Genomic DNA, 19,755 nt, shown 5'->3' on the forward strand with positions numbered 1-19,755 from the left:
CTCTAGCTTTTTTTTAACTTAAAGAACACTTTGCTAAAATGATCTTTCTAATTAGGGAATGTATAGTCAGCAAATCAAAAATTTTTAAAATGCTTGTTTTCAATATAGACATATGTGAAGAAGGTGGAGAAAGACACCTTGAAGAGAAATCATCTTTAATCATCTTTAAATGTAACTCTGTATATTAACTACATATAAAATCATTTATAGTCTTTGAACCTTATTAAACCTGTCTGCTAACTATTTTAAGTCTAATTTTTGGTTTAGCCAGAAAAATATTTGCCATGTCAAAATCTTTGAATGAGAGCATTCCAATCCATGTTAGAAACCATGGGAGAGGGCTGTTGGGTAAATTGTGCCAGTGCAATCTACAATTTACATGTTTGCACAGATTCTACACTACTAGACTGCACTCATGCAGTTACTTCACTTTGGCTAATATCTCCATTGTAGACATAGCCCTTATAGAGAAAACAATGTGCAAGTGCAAAATTCTGATTTTGTAGCATTTTACACCCACTTAGCCAGGTATATAAGACTACACAAAGTAAAAGGCATTGGGTTCCTTATATTCATTAGAGACACCGTTACACTAATCTGCATGGAGATTATACTAGAACATTCTTCCTGCTTTCCTTTGAAAACAAATCACATTTTCACCTACATTTACATTAATGTTTTTGAAGATCCGCTTGGATATTTTGCTTTGCTAATCCACCAAAGACCTTAGCCTCATCTAGAACTCCCTTTGAATTATATGGGAGTTTTACTAGTGCATCAGTGGCAAGTCATATCTCTTACTCTGACCCCAGATACACTGTTCCTCTATTTAAGTAGTCTGATTATTTTTCAAAATAACTTCCTTTCATAGGATATCTGGCCCCTTTAAGAGGAATCCAGGCCCAGTCTGCCAGTGATATGTTTCATTTGAAGAATGAGCTCATCTCAGCTCACCTGTAAGTAATTAACTGCAGAGGTGGCTGGTTGGCATCTGGCTGGCTAGTGAGCACCTGACCTGATAAAAGGCTATCAGAATGCAGTTAAAGAACAGATGCTCCCAGAAAGAGGTGGATCCTAAGGAAAGCATCTTAGAGAGGGCTTTTCTAGATAGCTGTGTAGTAGGTGTAGCTTGCAAGGAGCTGCATGCTACCTAGAGAAGAGCTACAGCTGGCAGGAAGGTCCTGGCTGTGGGACTGAAACTCAGATGGAGTTTGCCTCCCTGCTAAGAAGCCTTGGTGAAGCTCTTTCTTGTGATCGTGTTGATCCTTCCTTTTAACAAATGAGACTCTTAGAAGGGTGGAAAGGTGAAGGTGTGCTGTTCAATACATAAAAGCCTTGCTGGATTTACTGATAACTAAACTGGAGAAACTAAGACAGGGTGTACCTGCAGTGCCACACCTGCTGGCACGGTCCTCAGCTGCGGTACATTTACATTAAAATAATTATGCTAATTTACACCATTTGCAAATCTGGCCCATATTTTTAAAACGACAAATTTAAACTAGCCAGCATTAACTGAGTCACAACTTAGAGAAGGAAAGTGATATGGTTTTCACTTAACACAAAATAGTATATACATAAGAGCTGCCATATTGGGTCAGACCAATGGTCTATCTAACCCAGTGTCATGTCTCTGACAGTGGCCTATACCCAAGCTTCAGAGGGAGTGTACTGAACAGGGCAGTTGGAATGATCCATCCCTGTCTTTCCTTGCCAGCTTCTAGCAGTCAAAGGTTCAGGATTGCTCTGAACATGGGGTTGTATCTCTGACCATCTTGGCTAATAGCCATTGATGGATCTATCCATCCTTTTGCAGGTGTTCTTTAAACAGGAATGCATGGAAAGTGTTTTTACAAAAGTTTCAGGTACTGAATGTTAGGCATTAGACAGGTGAACAGAAGCAAAGCACCAAAACTATGTTGGAAATCTCTCACTCTTTCCTCAGGTCTTGCAACTTGAAGCCCCAAAGAAATGTACTGGGCCTGATTCTTCTGAGTTATCACTCTGTAAATCAGGAGGGGTATTTCTGAAGTCAGTGCAGTTACTTTGGTGTAAATTCAGTATAAAGTGAGATTGATCATCATCTCACTGCCTTTTGCTCTGAAAGGACATCTTACTATATCTAACATGCTCTTACCATTCTTTAAATGTGTCAGTAAAATAGTGGATAAAAGAGAGGCAGTTGACATTTATTTGAACTTTCAAAAAGCCTTTGAAAAGTACTTCACAAGAGACTACTACTCTCGGAAGTGAGAGAAAAAGTACTGTCATGGATCAGAAATTGACTAAAACAGAAAACAAGAATAGAAATAAACAGTCAATTTTCATCCCGGCAAAAGATTAATAATGAGGAGCCACTATGTTTCATACAAAGGTAAGTGGTGTTCAACATATGTATTATCTGGAGGTGAACAGTAAGGTGGTAGAATTTTCAGGTGACACAATTATTTAGGTTCCTCAAGAATGGAGAAGATGAAGGAAACTTGGAGGGATTTAAGCAAGCTAGATAAATGGAAGATGAAGTCCAATGGTGACATATGCAAAATAATGCACACAGAGGGAATAACCTAACCTACTCAAACACCTAACTAGGAGGAGGGATAGCTCAGTGGTTTGAGCATTGACTTGCTAAACCCAGGGTTATGAGTTCAATTCTTGAGGGGGCCACTTAGGGATCTGCAAGTAAAATCAATACTTGGTCCTGCTAGTGAAGGCAGGGGGCTGGACTCAATGACCTTTCAAGGTCCCTTCCAGTTCTAGGAGATTGGTATATCTCCTATTATTATTAGGTTCTTAATTAACTGTAACCACTTAAAAGAGGTGGAAACCATTGCAAGCAGCCCCAAGTCATTTTGAAATATAATTTTATTAAATGTATGGTGGCAGCAGTGATCAAAAAAGCGAAGTGTTAAGACTTATAAGGAATTGAATCAAGAGTAATACCAAAAACACTACATTGTCATCTAAATCAATGGTATGTACTTATGTGGAATAGTTTCAATTTGGGTCACTCTATTGCAAAGCGGTTCAGGGATAGATAATCTCAATTATGTTAGAGGCATGGAAAAATTCTTATATGAGGAGAGAATGAAAGGATTGGGATTACTTGCAATAGAGGAAATGAATAAGAAGTTTTGATAAAAAATAAGGGCATGGTGAAGGTAGTTTATGCACTATCTGCCCATTCTCCTACTACAAGTAGAAGACGACATTCAATGAAATTGAATGGAACACATTTAAAACTGAAAAGGAAATACTTTTTCATATGATACACAACTAGCCTGTGGAATTCAGTGTTACAAAATATCACTGCAGCCAAGAGTTTAGCAGGATTCAAAAAAGCATTGTTTTAGAAGGATTACAAGAATATCTAAAATTATCATTGTAAGGATTTTTTTTTTAAATTGGCATAGATACTCTTTTGCTTTAGGACATAAACCAACCTCTGTCTACTGAGAGGTTAGAAATGGAATTATCAGGTCACACATTTTCTAAGTGCCTTCTGCAAGGTTCTTGAATCTTCTTCTGAAATACCAGCTGTTAGTCACTAGTCTAATCCAGCATGACAATGCCATTGTTCCTATGCTGGAGAATTCAGAGCTACCGCAGAACCCCACCAGACACAGAGCCACGTTATGGAGGTTAAACAAGCATCTCTTTAAATATATTGTGCAGTTTTGCAAAATATTAAAGATTATTTTATTTCAATGATTATTTAGAATACCTAAAAATCTGCAAAACCACACAATGTACTACAAAAGCAGTACCTACCTGACTCCCCTTTAACCCACCGGCAGCTCTATACCCAGGGGAGATTTTGTGATAACTTTATAACACAATGGATGTTGATGTGTCATGTCAGAGTAGGTGCTGGCAACTGGACATGTTACTGAATCTAAGGAGAAGAAGCAAATTATTTTTTAACAATGTGTTAAATCTCCCTCTTAGCCTGGCTATGTCAGCATTGGCCATGTATTGCTACAGCTACGGAAAATTTTTCTGAAACCAATTTGCTGTTCACCGCTAAATACTCTGACTAAGCTGAACAGATACTAACTGGAAGACATAAAGGCTTTTTCCCTGCTTTGCTTGCCAGTTGCAGATTGTTCCAACAAATAAATGTTAACCATAGTATTCATTATGCAAAATAGAATTTGCGACCTGCTTGTGTACATGTAAGATTCTTATGCATGCAAAAAATAACCCAACAGTTTTGTGAGCTCAACAGATGTTTTGGAAATATGTGTTTAATTTCTTTTATTTTTAATGGAAAATATGACTAAACATTCAGAGAACCCACTTTCTCTGAGGCATAGCAACAGTCACAATGTTCCATATGCATTATTTCCCTATGTAGAGAATGTACAGTATACTTGTTGCTAACTTAATGACCAAATTGGTTACATGTTGGAAAGCATGTGTATTTTTAAACACAAGTTTCTTCTGTATTTTAAATGATAAGATATATCTTTGTCTAGCAGCAAGCATAGTTATGTCAATGCAGACGCTGGCTTTGATGGCTGTACATTTTGATTAAACGTGAAAACGCAAGGAGCTTATAGTTAATAATGGGCACCCTATCTTTTGTGTCCCACAGATTTATCATGCAGAGCACTGCTAAATTTGCTTATGTATACCTTATCAGCCCTGTTGTGACAAATTATGTCCTTCTTTGTTCCTTACCTTCAAGTTAGAACACTGATGTAATTTTGGAGGTTCTGGAGCTATTTCTGCTCTGCTACAGCCTTTTTATACTGTTCTGGTGGAGTAAACAAACTTAAGAGATCAGAACCAACCCTTGGTGAATACCTTTGGTATAATAGCCAATGCAGCATAGAACTGCAAAAGGGGCTTGTTATTCTGAGCTCTGGAACTGCCTGAGGTCCACTGCAGTTAAGCATAAGTTAGAGCAGTCCTGAAGCCAAACCAGAACAGTTAAGGAGCTCTAAAGGTGCCAGTTATATTTGCTCCCTCACATTTATGCACCAAACATACCTCAGGCAGAATGGAGAATCAGTCATTTTTGTTTGCTGAAATGCATTGGTTCATGAAGCAGTCTTTGAAAATTTCTGCTACCCCATAAGCCAAGTGTGCACTAGACGTCTTCAGAAGCTGTGTGGTGCCTACAAGGAACCTTACTGTGATCTTTGGCATCTATAAGGACATCAGATATGAACCACAACACATGTCAGAAACTGAGTTTTATTTTGGTACCGTGAAGTATGTTTTAATGTCCTTAATTTGAAAATGAATACCTCACATTTACCTCAGCATGTATGTCGCTGTAGAAGACTATAATTGTATGACAAAATTCTGCTCCCCTCACACACTTTTAATTTTCTCATAGGGAATCTGATTTCAAATTGCTAGATGGCTAACCAGCTATCTAAGGCTAAGTAACAATAGAATTGGCCACAAAGATAATGGCAAAGCTAAGAGTAGAATCTTCAACCTTTGCTGCTTTGGTATAATCACTGATAGCCATTAATGTTATAATATTCAGCAGAAAAAATTAAATATTATATGTACTCTATTGACAATATAGACACATGAAAATTGTTACTTCATACCTGGAGCCAGTGCTAATGTGAAATGTTTTCTGTGAGCAGTTAACCTGGCACTAGTGTGGTTTTGTCCAGTTAGTGACTACTACAATACTAAAATAAAATCATATAGTAAAGAGACTCTCTTCCCATGCAGAAGATTAAGTGTTCTGTTTGTTGGAATGATAGAATCTCACTTATTTCAAATTAGGAAATCTAGATTATTAGGTTCTAGTTGGTGGTTTGTTTATTTTCTTTAAATGTAGAGCTAATGCTCACTTAGTATTCTTGGGTTGAATGCTCTAGATCAGGGATGGGAAAACTTTTTGGCCTCAGGCCCACATCAGGGTTCTGAAACTGTATGAAGGGCCAGGTAGGGAAGGCCGTGCCTCCCTAAACAGCCTGGCCCCTGCCCCCTGACTTCCCCCCTCATAACCCTCAACTCATCCAATCCCCCCTGCTTCTTGTCCCTTGACCGCCCCCTCCCGAAATCCCCCCCTCTATATCAACCCCCCCGGCCCCTGACTGCCCTGACCCCTATCCACACCCCCACCCCCTGACAGGTTCCCCCAGAACTCCCACGCCTACCCAATCACTCCCTGTCCTCTGACTGCCCCCCGGAATCCTCTGCCCCTTATCCAAATCACCACCCCCTGCTCCCTTAGCATGCTGCTCAGAGCACCAGGGCTGTCAGCTGCATCACCTGGCCAGAGCCAGTTGCACAGGCTAGAGCAGTGAGGCAGGCTGGTGGCTCTCACAGCTGCACTGCCAAGCAGGAGCTTGCAGCCTCGCCACGCAGAGGGCTGGCGGCATGGTGAGCTGAGGCTGGGGGCGGGGGAACAGCAGGGCAGGGGCCGGGGGCTAGCCTCCCCAGCTGGGAGCTCAAGGGCTGGGCAGGATGGTCCTGTAGCCTGGAAGTGGCCCGTGGGCCAGAGTTTGCCCACCTCTGCTCTAGGTACTAGTTAAGATCCTCTGGAGATGGCCTTCTGTAGCACCACAGTTCAAGCTGGCTGGGCACCAGCAGGAAGGAATTAAGAGTGCAGGAGAAACAGTCTTGCTGCTGTCAGTTTGTGTCACAGGGCCCTGGGCAGCTGGGAGGAGTAGCAGCAGAAAAAGCCATGCTCAGCCTCTGCATCACCAGGATGGAGCATGCTCAGTTGCTCCATGGAGGATGACACATGCACAATCCAGTCAGTAGGTAGGAGCTGTGTTGGGCTAGAATAGGATTATTGAAGGTATACCCTTCAGCAAATAAAGCTAACAGCCTCTAACAAACTTCTATGGCGCATATGTGAACTGTGGTCTTTTTTGCAAGGCTTCTAACGTGCCCAAACCTGAATAGACTTTCACGGGAATAACAAGAGGCATCCCGGAAACCAGAATGAAGCCCTGTCAAACTTCAAGTCTTTGCTTCAAAGCATACAGATGCTAGAGCTCATCAGTGAAATGGTTGGAAATGGCTCAACCATTTTTGCTGATCCAGCATGGGAAACTTTAGCCCATATGATTAACATCTGACAAAATTATACGCAATTCAAAATGGGATCTTACACTGCAAAGTGTTAGGCAGCCTTATTTATACATGTCGGTACCAGCACCAGCTATGCTACTTTGTACTCATTTAGCATTTTTCATCTATAGATCTCAAAGTACTTTGCAAATGTTGACAACTGCCACTATTCCCATTTTACAGATGAGGAAAGTGAGCTGCAGAGGTTAAGCAATTTACCCAAGGTCACATGGCAAATAAATCAAAGTCTGTCTACATGTTTATCAGTGTTACTTTTTTCTATGCTATCTACATGATTTCCAGCAAATTAGAACTGTAGCAAGGTTATTAGGTGACTTCTTGAATCTTCTGTTCTTCTCCCATACTTTGGTAAAGGAAGTTCTCCTTGAACTATGAGTGGCGTTCTCCAGTCTGTTATAGCCACTTTGCACCATGGCCCTAAAATTGCCAAAGATAGCTGTTAAGGTCTTCTCTTGTGGTAGTCGAAATCTCAAAGAAAAGCTTAAAAGGTGTGCCAGCTGTGACTTACCTCTTGTGCCTGACTTAGGACGGGGAAAATATGACTGAGCAGCACCATGCCAGTAGTGAAAGTTAGAGTAGCCTCCTGACTTCTCTAGTTTCTGCCAGGGCTGGGCAGCTCAGAATAGGGAGTATAACTGTCTCCCTGGGGCTGCTGCTCTCCTCTGCAACTGAATATAGCTGGATTAGTGGACAATAATGGCCTACATGTAGGTGTTCTCCCCCTGCCCACCCATGATCTAGAGCATTCAATCCCATAATACTAAGTGAGCATTATCTCTACATTTAAAGAAAATAAACGAACCACCAACTAGAACCTAATAATCTAGATTTCCTAATTTGAAATAAGTGAGATTCTATCATTCCAACAAATAGAACACTTAATCTTCTGCATGGGAAGAGAGTCTCTTTACTACATGACTTTATGTTTTTGCAGACTAGTCTGAAAATGATCCCACTCTGCCTAAGCCAGACATTCTCCAAAAGGTTGTTCTAACTGATGGAGGTTCAGCTAGTGAAAACTTGTTTCTAGTGCTCTCACTTCATCTTACCACGGGCTCTTTGAGCTGCTTTCCTCTAGAGTCTAGGTATCTTAACGTGTCAAAAAAATTAAAGAACAACTAGCTAAAGACAAACTTTATATTTGCTGTTAGTTTATGTACACCAGAAGCAGGATGCCTGCCAAACAGTCAGTGGGGCCACTGGACAATCAAGGTGCTAAAGGTGCACTCAAGGAAGACAAAGCTGTTGTGTAGAAGCTAAATTAATTATCTGCATCAGTCTTCACTGCAGAGGATGCAAGGGAGATTCCCAAACCTGAGCCATCCTCTTTAGGAAATAAACCTGAGGAACTGTCCTTGACTGAGGAGTCAGAGGTGGAGTTCTGAAGGAACTCTGGGGTGAATACCATCTGGTCCTAGTGACTTATTACTGTTAAATTTATCATCTTAGCACACTTACGCAGTTGGAACGATCAGCAGACTATTGACTATAAGAGGAAATGACAGCACCACCACCAATGTTCTATAGAGGGCTTGGGCTGGTAGATGAGCTGTAAAGCAGCACCTCAGCACATCTACTGGATCAGGCTCCACAGATGGAGAATACCCTTCTTTGTGAATCCTGTCAGTGTTTAGCTATAAGTTAGGTGTCCAGCTGCTTGGCAGTGTCAGGAATGAGGCACCTGCGTACATGTCCACCAGCAGAAATGTAGGTGCCATAGGGACTTTATCAGTGGAAACTTAGGTACCTAGGGAGTTTAGGACCTATAGGGTTAAGCAGCGCTAAGCAGAGGTTTTGTGAATGCCCATGGCACCAAAATGTTGGATGTAGGTACCTATAGGGTCCACTGCCATTTTGAATACAAGCTCCACACAGGAACCTCACAAATCTTTCACTTCTCCATCAAAGATGTAGCTCCAAGCCCTTAAAGAGTCAACAGCATCATTTCATCTGCATATGTACTGACAATGGTGGCACATATCTGAATGAGCGTTTTGCTGCACTTATTGCTGCTTGGAGCACAATGAAGATTAATTCATTACTTTAGTATTTTCTATTTGTAAATTATATTTGTACATGGATACTGTAGAACACTAAGTCGCTTGAGGATGAGTCATATATACCAAGTACATCAACAAAACTAAACGTGTGCTTAAGTGCTCTCTTGGCCAGAGACCTAACTCCTTGTAACAACTAAAGAGCCATGCACACCTATAATTATATATTATATAAATGTCAGTCATGTGGACATGATCCAGCTCCCACTGAAGTCAATGGGAGCCTTTCCACTACTTTCTGTATGAATTGGATAGAATCCTTATGCACAACTATGGTATAATAAAGAAGATAAATTGGAAAATGAATTATATGATCATAATGGACAGAGGAAACTAACAACTGAAACTGCTGCACATCAGTTTGACAAATCTAGAAAAATAACCTTTATAGTTCTACTATATTACTAAAAGTTTAAACAGGAAAAAACTGATTTTACATGCCAACTGGATAGCAATATTCTCAAGACTGGATGAGTCACTTGGATTACTTTGTCAGCTGGGTATACTCATTTAAGGTGGCTTCTGTTTCATCTCTTTGCTATCAAAATGATTCATAACATGAACTTTGAAGCAGCATAGTCTACCATCTTTAAAATCTGATCTAAATTCTTCATAACAAATATTTTAGGATTCCAAGCAGATCTGTGATAAGGACTATATTTTGGGAAGAGGTTAATAACTTAGGGGCAAATTGTGATTCTTCAGTTGCAGGCTATAGTGGAGCTGGTAGTGAGGCGTGCTACCACCTGATTTCAGGGGGACTGTGGCTACCCTGAAAAGGGTAGTATATGCTCAGTTTTGTTGGTCTGTGGGGAAGAGGTGCTTCCTGCCCACTTTTGGAATCTGCTGGAGGCATTAAGACTCCCATGGTTCCCCACCCTGAGCACAAGGATTATGATTGTATCTACCCGTGGAAGAAGGACATAAGGAGAGGAAAACCTTGTGTCTTCTACTCACTTAGCACAACTGAATAGGTACCATCTAACTCTTAACATTTTAGCATTCTGAAGGCATAAAACCACATGAAACTAAGTGCATCTTCCCAAGTTTCATTTGTAGCAAGTTGATATTGTGCCTAATTCCTGCTCTTTTTCTACCATTTTGTGTAACTGTGTACAGTTCTGATGTCTAATTTTTTAAGAATGCTAAAAAACTGAAGTGCAGAAAACAGCCAAAAAAGATTAAAGGGTTAGACACAATGCCTTACAATGTGAGACTTAGGTATGTCTGCACTGCAACTGGGAGATGTGACTGCAGAATGTGTAGACATACTTGAGCTAGCTAGATTAAATAGCAGTGATGCCATAGCAGCATGGGTGGCAGCCACTCAAGTATGTACCCAGGATCCTAAGAAAGTGGGATTAGCCCAGGCAGCCACCTGTGCTGCTGTGGCCTCACTGCTATTGTTATGTGAGCTAACTTTGATCTCACAAAATCAAATCTACTAAGGTGCATCTAAAAGTGGTGCAACCATATCTGCTGATTGCAGTTTAGACACACTTAAAGAGTGCTATCAATTTAACTAATCAAAATGATTGAGAGGTGACTGTTCACAACGTATAAGTATCGTGTGGAGAAAATGCTGGGTACTAAAGGGCTCAATAGTTTCATAGGGAAAGGCATAACAAGAACCAATGGATGGAAGCTGAAGCCAGACGAAGCCAAATTAGACACAAATTTGAACAGTGAGGGTGATTACCCATTGGAACAAACTATCAAGAGAAGTCATGGAGTCTCCATCTTTTGATGTCTTCAGATAAAGATTGGATGCCTTTTTGGAAGATATGCTTTAGACAAACACATGCTGTGCTTTTAGTCAGACACAAGCTAGTGGACTCCCCTCAACAGGGCCAGCTCCAGGCCCCAGTGCGCCAAGCGCGTACTTGGGGTGGCATGCCACGGGGAGTGCTCTGCCAGTTGCCGGGAGGGTGGCAGGCGGCTCCAGTGACCTCCCGCAGGCGTCCCTGCGGAGGGTCCACTGGTCCCGCAGCTCCGGTGGAGCATCCGCAGGCACACCTGTGGGAGGTCCATCGGAGTCGCGGGACCAGCAGACCCTCCGCAGGGATGCCTGCGGGAGGTCCACCGGAGCCGCGGACTGGCGAGTGGCAGAGCGCCCCCCGCAGCATGCCACCATGCTTGGGGCCGCGAAATGGCTAGAGCCGGCCCTGCCCCTCAACCACTGTGTTGAACATAAAACAGCCATACTGGGTCAGACCAAAGGTCTATCTATCCCAGTATCCTGTCTTCCAACAGTGGCCAATGCCAGGTGTCCCAAAGGACATGAATAGAGCAGGTAATCATTAAGTGATCCATGCACTTAGCCATCCATATGAGATGATGTGGTGAGGGCCACAAAGATGTCCTGGCTCCACTGCCCCAGTGATCACATGCCATCTCCTGATCTCCCTCATGACCTCTCATCCCCTCCCTTACTCTTCTCCTTAATTTCTTACTCTCCTCTGGCTCTCTCCTCTCACAACACAAGCATGTTTAGACTTTCTCATCTTAAAAACACCCTAACCTTGACCCATTTGCCTCTTCAACTACCGTCCCGTCTCCCTTTCATCTCTAAGATCACTGAGCATACTGTTTACAGTTACTGCCTAGAGTTCCACTTCTCCAATTTCATTTTAGACCCAGTCGTGCTGGAACTAGGGGTGCTGGGGATGATGATGCTGCACCCCCGGCTTGCTTGAAGTAGTAATAACAAACACCAAATATGTGTTTCCATCAGCAGCACTCCTTACCTCTACAATCTTGCATCTGCCCATTGCACTCCACTCCCTAGCTCTCTACAAAGTCTCTGACTTCTTCCTAACCAAAGTTCAGAATCAGTACTCTATTCTCCTCCTCCTTGTCCTGTCAGCCCTTTTCAACACTGTCAACCATATTCTTATTTAAATCTTGCCCACGTTTGGCTTCCATGTTTGTTCTTTTTCCATGGTCTCCTTCTACCTATTTAATCTCTTCTTCTGCCTGTCCTTTGGAGAATTCCCTGCCCTCCAATTTTTTTGTGAGGGGTTCCATAGGGCTGTGTCCTAGGTCTCCTACTGCTCTCCCTCTACAGTTCATCTCTGGTAATTTCATCTGCAGACATAAATTCAACTACCATCACTATGCTGACCACTCACAATCTACCTTTTTACTCCAGATGTATTGTCTTCTATCTGAACCAAAATGTTTGTATGTCTCCCTGACATCACCTCATGAATGTCTAATCATCATCTCAAGATCAACATGGCTAAACAGAGTAATTAATCTCTCTCTAGCAATCTCTCTCTCTCTCTCTCTCTCTTCTTCCCCCGCCATCTCCACCAACCTCCTTTGAATATCACCATCATCCTGCCTGTCGCTCAGGCATGTAACCTGGGCATCATCTTCAACTCAGATCTATTTTTATGACCTCACATTCAGGCTATGTCTAAAATATCTTGCTAGTTCTTTCTGCATAACATTTAAGATGTTTTCCTCAACTTAACATTAAATCAGCTTCTAAATTAATTCACCACTAGGACTCCTCTTTCTTGAAAACTAACAAATTACAGTGTTAACTGACTAATATTTCTTGCATTTCCATCCACAAATGATGATGATTCTATGATCATAACAGTTTAAAATATAAAACATTTTTTAAAAAGTAGCCTATTATTCTCTTTTATAGCCCCAAAGCAACATATGAACTAGGGAAAGATAGGCATTACTCCATCTAATTGCCTGCAGGGCCCAATCCAGTAAGTATGCTTGGGGCTTGCCTATCAGATCAGGTCCCTATAAAGACACTTACACAAAATGCAAGGGAGGAGGATCCTCCCTCATAATGTTTAGCCCAGTAGTTAGGGTATTCACCTTACATGTGGGAACTACCCAGTTCAAGTTTCCCCTCTACCTGAGTGGGAAGAAAGGATTTAAACTGATACCCACAGCTTCTCAGGTAGGTGCTCTAGCCTCTGCGCTATGGGATATTCTAATGTGGGGCTCTCTTAATCTCTCCTACTGAAGCTGTTTCAGTCTGGATAATTTTAAAAAAGTCATTGGAGCAGGAGGGCTAGATTCTGGGTCTCCCACATGCATGCTATAACCACCAGGCTACAGAGTCATTCTCATACATTTATCCACATCCCGAGCCACTGGATAAAAATGAAAGAATCATTGGACCAGAGACAAAGCAAGCATCAGAATTGGGACAAAAATTCTTCCCTGCTGTAAAAAGGAGCAATTCCACTGACTTTAACATTTACTATTAGAGTTATGCTTGTTTACATCTGGCTCACTGAAAGGACAGGATACTGGGGGGAAATGCACAACTTGCATCTCTCCAATTAATTTGTAATCTACATCTCCCACTGCCAGCAAACCAGTTGGCTAATCTTAAAAGTAAATATGAATTTTCTCAGTTTGTAATTATGCTTTCGTGCCTCATCCTGTCAACATGTTGCATATTTTCAGGAGTGGGCCCCTTGATGGTAGTTAGCTGGCATGTGGTTAGATGTGCACCATGACAAAATATACTGAAAAAGCGGTTACCAACATAAACGTTCCCTGAATCTACTGCCTCCATAGAGGCCCACTTTGAGATTACATGTCATGCAGCAACAGAAACCATACAAAGCAGTTGGATGCTAGGAGAAATGTTCACATTGCTGGCTAATCCAACATTCTGGAACTAAGGGTTACAAAAAACCCAACTCCTAATTTTTCCTCTCTAATTCTGGGCACATCCTGTAAATCTCTGAAGTAGAAGGGGAAAGGGAGGACTGGTGTGGCTCTGCAGAGGCAATACATTTGAGAACAAAAGGTATGTGGGTAAAAAAGCCATCTTTCTCTTTCATGACACTATCTACCCAGATCCCATCTGCAAGAGATTAGATCAGGGGTCGGCAACCTTTCAGAAGTGGTGTGCTGAATCTTCATTTATTCACTCTAATTTAAGGTTTCACATGCCAGTAATACATTTTAATGTTTTTAGACGGTCTCTTTCTATAAGTCTATAATATATAACTAAACTATTGTTGTATGTAAAGTAAATAAGACTTTTAAAAGATTTTAAAAGTTTCATTTAAAATTAAATTAAAATGAAGAGCTCCCCGGACTGGTGGCCAGGATCTGGGCAGTGTGAGTGCCACTGAAAATCAGCTCGCGTGCTGCCTTCGGCACCCGTGCCATAGGTTGCCTACCCCTGTTCTAGCTCTTTGGTAAAAGGGCATTGGCTCCTGGTTGTACAGGAACTTCAAGGAGTGTTTAGCCTGTCTGAAAGATGGCATATGATACACTTGAATCATCCCTGGACTGAAATGAATCGGGTCTTAGCTTTTCACCAAAACCCACAAATTACCTTAAAGGGCTTTTTCCTGTCAAGAAAATGACCAGTCTTTTCCTTTTTCATATGGCTGATGTAAATGTAAGAGCAACAACTATAATTTTACATTTAGATTGTTGAGCCAGATAATTGCATCTAAAATAGCAGAGTATTGCTGTGTGATGCCTCCTTCCGATTTGTGAATCGAGCATTGACTTGTTATATTTTCCATAGTCTGTTCTTGGTGACCACAGTCACACACTGGAGAGTCTTTAATTTTCCATTTCTGCAGCAAGTATCTGCATCTGCCATTGGTTGTGTGGATACGGTTTAGGATTGCCCAGGAGCCCCTCTTAACAACAAAAGTGTGGAACCAAACTTAAATGGTTTATAAGGCTTAGTAAAATCCTGGTTTAAAAAAACTTGCCTGGTTTTAATGAAAGTCCAAGACCAGCATAGTCTAGAATTTGAGATGTGATGTTAGGACTACTATATCATTGTGAATATTTGCACAAGGAGGATCTGCTATCAAAAACTGTGGTTCTGAAACTCTTCTGATAGGTACTATAGCCACAGGTGAAGGAAACTTCACTGATTGATGCAAGAAGAAACAGGTACTAAGAGGCACAAAGGGAGCTTTCATAAACTGTATGAGAACCAAGAGTTTAACCACATTAATATGTAAGTCATAATATGAAAATAAATTGTCACAGAATCTTTAAAATAACCATTTTCTAAAGGATTAAAGACACTGAATTCATTTGCACAAACAAAGGGAAAACCAAGTAACTTTTGGTTGTATTGCAGGCCAAACCTGACCACACCAAGGACAAAAAAAACAGTATAATAATTGAAGAGACAAAAAACACTGGAATTCTCTCATTAGGCTCTCCAAATTTTTAAACTGTTTTCACTTAGACATCCACCTTTGTAGTAATTGTTCATCAAAAGGTTATTACATAATCTCTAGTGATCAAATTAATATCCCCATTGAAACTGAGATACTTTCTGGGCTTCTGCTTTCCAGATATATGGATGTATGTATCCTGAGCTTTTTACCTTTCAGAATATGTAGCAATCCATAGCTTCCCCATAATAGCATAATTTCTAAGACAAAAGGCCACAGAACAATATGCCTTCCTCCCATGTTGGTCCTTTCAGACACTATCAACACAATCAGTGAATCCAAGTGGCATATTGTCTGTCTGGTAAAAGGAAACAGATTCCTGTTCTCTGAAAGAATAGAGTTGATGATGGTGGTGATAGGTCAAATATCTAGCAGGAACACAACTTGGGAAACCGCATCACGTGTTGTGCAACTAAGCTGGCAAATGTGCCCCAGAAATTGTAGTACCAGAAGAATACCCACTAGAATCCATGCCTTTATCCTCTGGACCCTTCCTCAAATTCATGTCCCTGTGGGTTTAAGGAGAGGCAAAGCCAGGTCCCCCAACACCCTTTAGATCTGAAGTATGGAGAAGTTTGGGAGAATTCCCTCTATAGAACCTGAAAGAATAGGCCTGACGACACAGCAATTTGTGAAGACACCTAGTATATGGACAAAGGATCAGAATGCCTTCAACCTAAGGAGGCCCTTTCACCTTCAGACTCCTAGGATCTGACAGAATTTAAGCACCTTGGATCCATGGAAAGCCCATCACCCTCAGACTTGTAGGAGCAAGGAAATTATCTGAGTGCCTTGGATCTGAGGAGGTTCGATCAACCCTGGACTCGTGGGATCCAACAAATTATACAAATATCTTAGTTTGGACTCAGGCACACAGTACTCCAATTTATAGGGCTCATACTGCTTTTAACCATTCTGTCAGTGCAAAGGGGCCATTAAGCTGGCCTAAGTAAGAGTTTTCTCAGGAGGGCGGGCTCTATGCTATTCTACTTTGAAGCTCCTTGGTGTGGTCATGAAAAAGAAGGCTTGGTCAAAGTGGTACTGCACGCTTTAACTTCTGGAACAGTTACTGGGGGGGGGGGCTGCTGCATTTATATACTCTTACGCTGCTGCAGGTCGTAGCAGGAGTTGAAGTGGCCCACAGCTGACTGCACGACTGGGAAAGTGTAAAAGCAGCATCAAGTTACCTTTTGTCCCTCACCTCAATCTTTCAGAACTTGGCTAAGGACCAAAATAGGACCCAAAGTAAAAGATTGACTTAGATCCAAGGAGGTCTTATCACTTTGATTCCATAGTGGTAGGGCATACGTGGAACCAATCTTTGAGTCTTTACCATATCCAGAGAATTAATGCATATTACTGGATAACTGTTTAACCCTAACACTTCCTGCATGTTGTTCAAGAAGATGCTTCCAAGAGGCAACCTGAGTCCTTAGAGGACCTGGCTGCCCTGCTTACAGGCAAGGGATCCAAACAGCTCTTGTTGGGATAGAGGCAAGAACTTCTTCTGTAAGTAGTCTTAGGCCAGAAGAGCCTCCCCCTACCAAATGACTGGATCCTACTCTGGTGTGTACTCTTCCCCAATGACTGGGCACTTTGAAATGGGATCCAGTGCCTCACAGCAGGGCATGCAGTCTCACAGAGGTGATCTGTTGAGACAATGTCAAGGAGGAGAATAAATCAATATTTTATTAAATTTGCCTGTGTGCCATAAATTAACATTTGCAAGTCTCTGAAATATAGAAACTAAATAACATTTTTGGTCTGTAAGTATGTAAAAATGTTACCTGGCAAGGTTTTTTCATTTTAATTGCTATAACATGGTATCTGTAACAGCAGAGCTCACAGGTCCATGACCCTCTTTCACTGATCCACTTTAAGAGACACAATTGATGTGTGTACCGTACTGACCCATCACATCGGCAGGGATTTAACAATTCACCCTGAAACAAGACAAAAATAAATGTGAGGGGGATTTATTTTGTTTGCTTACACAATATTTCATGTTACCTGTTCTGGAACAATGAATTTGTTTTAGTCCCTATCCTACACTTTTATATTTTTGGCTAAAATAAAACTCAAAAGTTAGAGCTCTTTTAAAGATATCATTATCTCCAACTTAAATATTCTACCACATTACAATCAACAGGTAACTCACTGCATGTGCAATTATTATGCTAATAGTCACGTTATGATCTCTTTTCAGTAACTTTAGATGGATGGTTAGATGTATTTTCTCTGCAGTAATTCTTAATCATGGATAAGAAAGAAATGTATGACATCATAGTGAACGGAATGCTTACACTAGCATTTGTACTGTTAAGATTCCTGACTGTCAGCAATTACACCATAAAAATTCTCTACAAAATGAACCCTTAAAAAAAATCTAAATATGTCTTTCCCATCAGAATTACATCCTGTAACAAATACATGGATGACTGTGTGCTTAGTTGAAGCTTTCTTATTTCTGTGATGCTACTTCACAAATGTAATAGGCTACCTCTCATACTAACAACTGCCCTCACCTATGTTCTAAAATAAAACACAAAGCTAGTAGACTCATATATTAAACTCTAACTGGATACTACAAATAATAGCATTGGTTTTTTCCCCCATTTTCTTGCTTTTTAAGAGAAAATAAACCAAATCCCCGTTTATGTCATAATGGCCCAGAGAGGGAGCTGGCCGACTAAGCTGACAGCTATAGAGTAAAATGCTAGTGGAAGTGTCCGGCTCCGATATTGTGATAATGACCAATCATGAAATCTTTCCCTAGGTTTTCTTCATAAAACTATTGGGAAACTAGTAATGGTTGATTAACATGTAGAAGACAAGAAGCTTGGAGAATGGGATTTTGCTCTTGAAGTCTTTGAGGGGAGAGGCTGCATCCTAAGTAACAGACCAATAATTTCCCTGCCTTTTTAGATTTGCAGCGGAGGCTGGCGAAGCTCTTCACAGAGGCTTGTCGCAGCCCCTCGCTCTTGTGCCCATTGTATTTACCCCCAGCTGTCGCTGAGCTGAGTTACGAGCCAACCCAGGGCGGCCTCACGAAACGGAGCCTGCTGGACTCGGCCACTCCGGGGCTCGTTTTCCTGCCACTGGCGGCGCAAGTCGAAGCGCTGGGTCCGGCTCCGAGCCCTGTCCAGGGTGCTGACCGCGGCGCGCCGGGACCTGCAGCCTCCAGCAACCTGCCCCGAGCCGCGTGCGCCAGAGAGAGGCCGGCGGCTCAGGGGGTGCGTGTCTGGCGGCCGGGCTGGAGCCGCCCGCCTGTCCGTCCCTGCCGGGGCGCCTGTGCGGCCGGCTCTCACCTGCTCGGCGCCCTGGAAGCAGATCTTGCAGATGGGGCCGGCGCCGCCGGGGTTGCTGTCGCTGCCGCTGTCGCTGCCGCACACGGAGCGGGTCTCGGGTTTGTCGCCGCCCGCGGCCCCCGCCTGCCCCCGGGCTCTCTCCGAGCCGCCGCTTCTCCCCTCGGAGGGGCCCGGGGGAGTCCCGCCGGAGCCGCCGCTCTGCCCCGCTCCGGGGGGGTCGTCGGCCGCCGGCTTCTCCTGGGGCTGCAGCCGCCGCAGCCCCGCGCTCTCCTCCGCGACCGGCAGCTCCAGGGGGGCGGCGGCGGCGGGGTCTCGCTGCGGCTCCCCGGGGCCGGCGATGCTGCTCGCCCCGCCGCAGCTCATCCCCCCGCCGGCCCGGGACACCCGCTGGCCCGAGCCGGACCCGGGGGCGGGGACCCCTCTCTGCGCCCTCAGAGCAACCGGGAAGGTGACCGGGGCGGAGGCGGCGGGGCTGGGACGAGGGGAGGGGGCGGGTCCCGCTGTCAGGGCGGCTCGCGCAGCTCCGGCTCCAGACGCAAACAGCCGCCTCCGAACGGAGAGCGCGAGAGACCGTTACACGGCGCGAGCCGGGCGGGGCAGCGAGCGCGAGATAGTCACTGCAACCGCCACGCGGCACAGACACTGAGCCGCCTCCCCCCGCCCCCGCCCTCACTGCCGGCGGTTGTCACCCCTGTGCCCCCTCCCGCACCGGGGCACTGTCACCATCGCGCAGCAGGGACACAATCAATCCCCCCCCCCACGCACCAGCCAGGGCAGCCACCCCTGACGTCCCTCTGGCGCGATCCTGAGCCCACACAACTGGACCGCTGGCAGGGAGCACTGGGCACCCTACAGATTGCGCAGGACAGCTGCCTCCGCCGCAGGACAATCCTGGGGAAACCTGGACAAGTGGCAGCCCTACCCCTCTGCACACACCTACGCACATACACCCCTACCACACACACCAAGGACACGGTCACCCCCCCCCCCCATGGAAAAATGTTCATATTCAAACATTTCCTTCCAACACTATCACCTTCCATGCACACAAGTCACCTGCCCCCTTCCACACAGTGATCTTCCCCTATGGCCCCAGTCACCTTCCCAGCAGCA

At 43.5% G+C, this 19,755-nt stretch overlaps 1 protein-coding gene across 1 annotated transcript in view; it reads right to left on the reverse strand.

Annotated features, from left to right (window-relative positions):
• The window catches only part of MARCHF11 (membrane associated ring-CH-type finger 11), a 78,110-nt gene that overhangs the window by 14,719 nt on the left and 43,636 nt on the right, over positions 1-19,755 (reverse strand). Inside the window, 3 exon segments of the mRNA XM_030549405.1 lie at positions 17,122-17,277; positions 18,643-18,750; positions 18,753-18,801. Of these exon segments, the coding sequence (XP_030405265.1) occupies positions 17,122-17,277; positions 18,643-18,750; positions 18,753-18,801 (313 nt within the window).

This window comes from Gopherus evgoodei, chromosome 2 (assembly GCF_007399415.2).
Source record: "Gopherus evgoodei ecotype Sinaloan lineage chromosome 2, rGopEvg1_v1.p, whole genome shotgun sequence".
Classification (NCBI taxonomy): domain Eukaryota; kingdom Metazoa; phylum Chordata; order Testudines; family Testudinidae; genus Gopherus; species Gopherus evgoodei.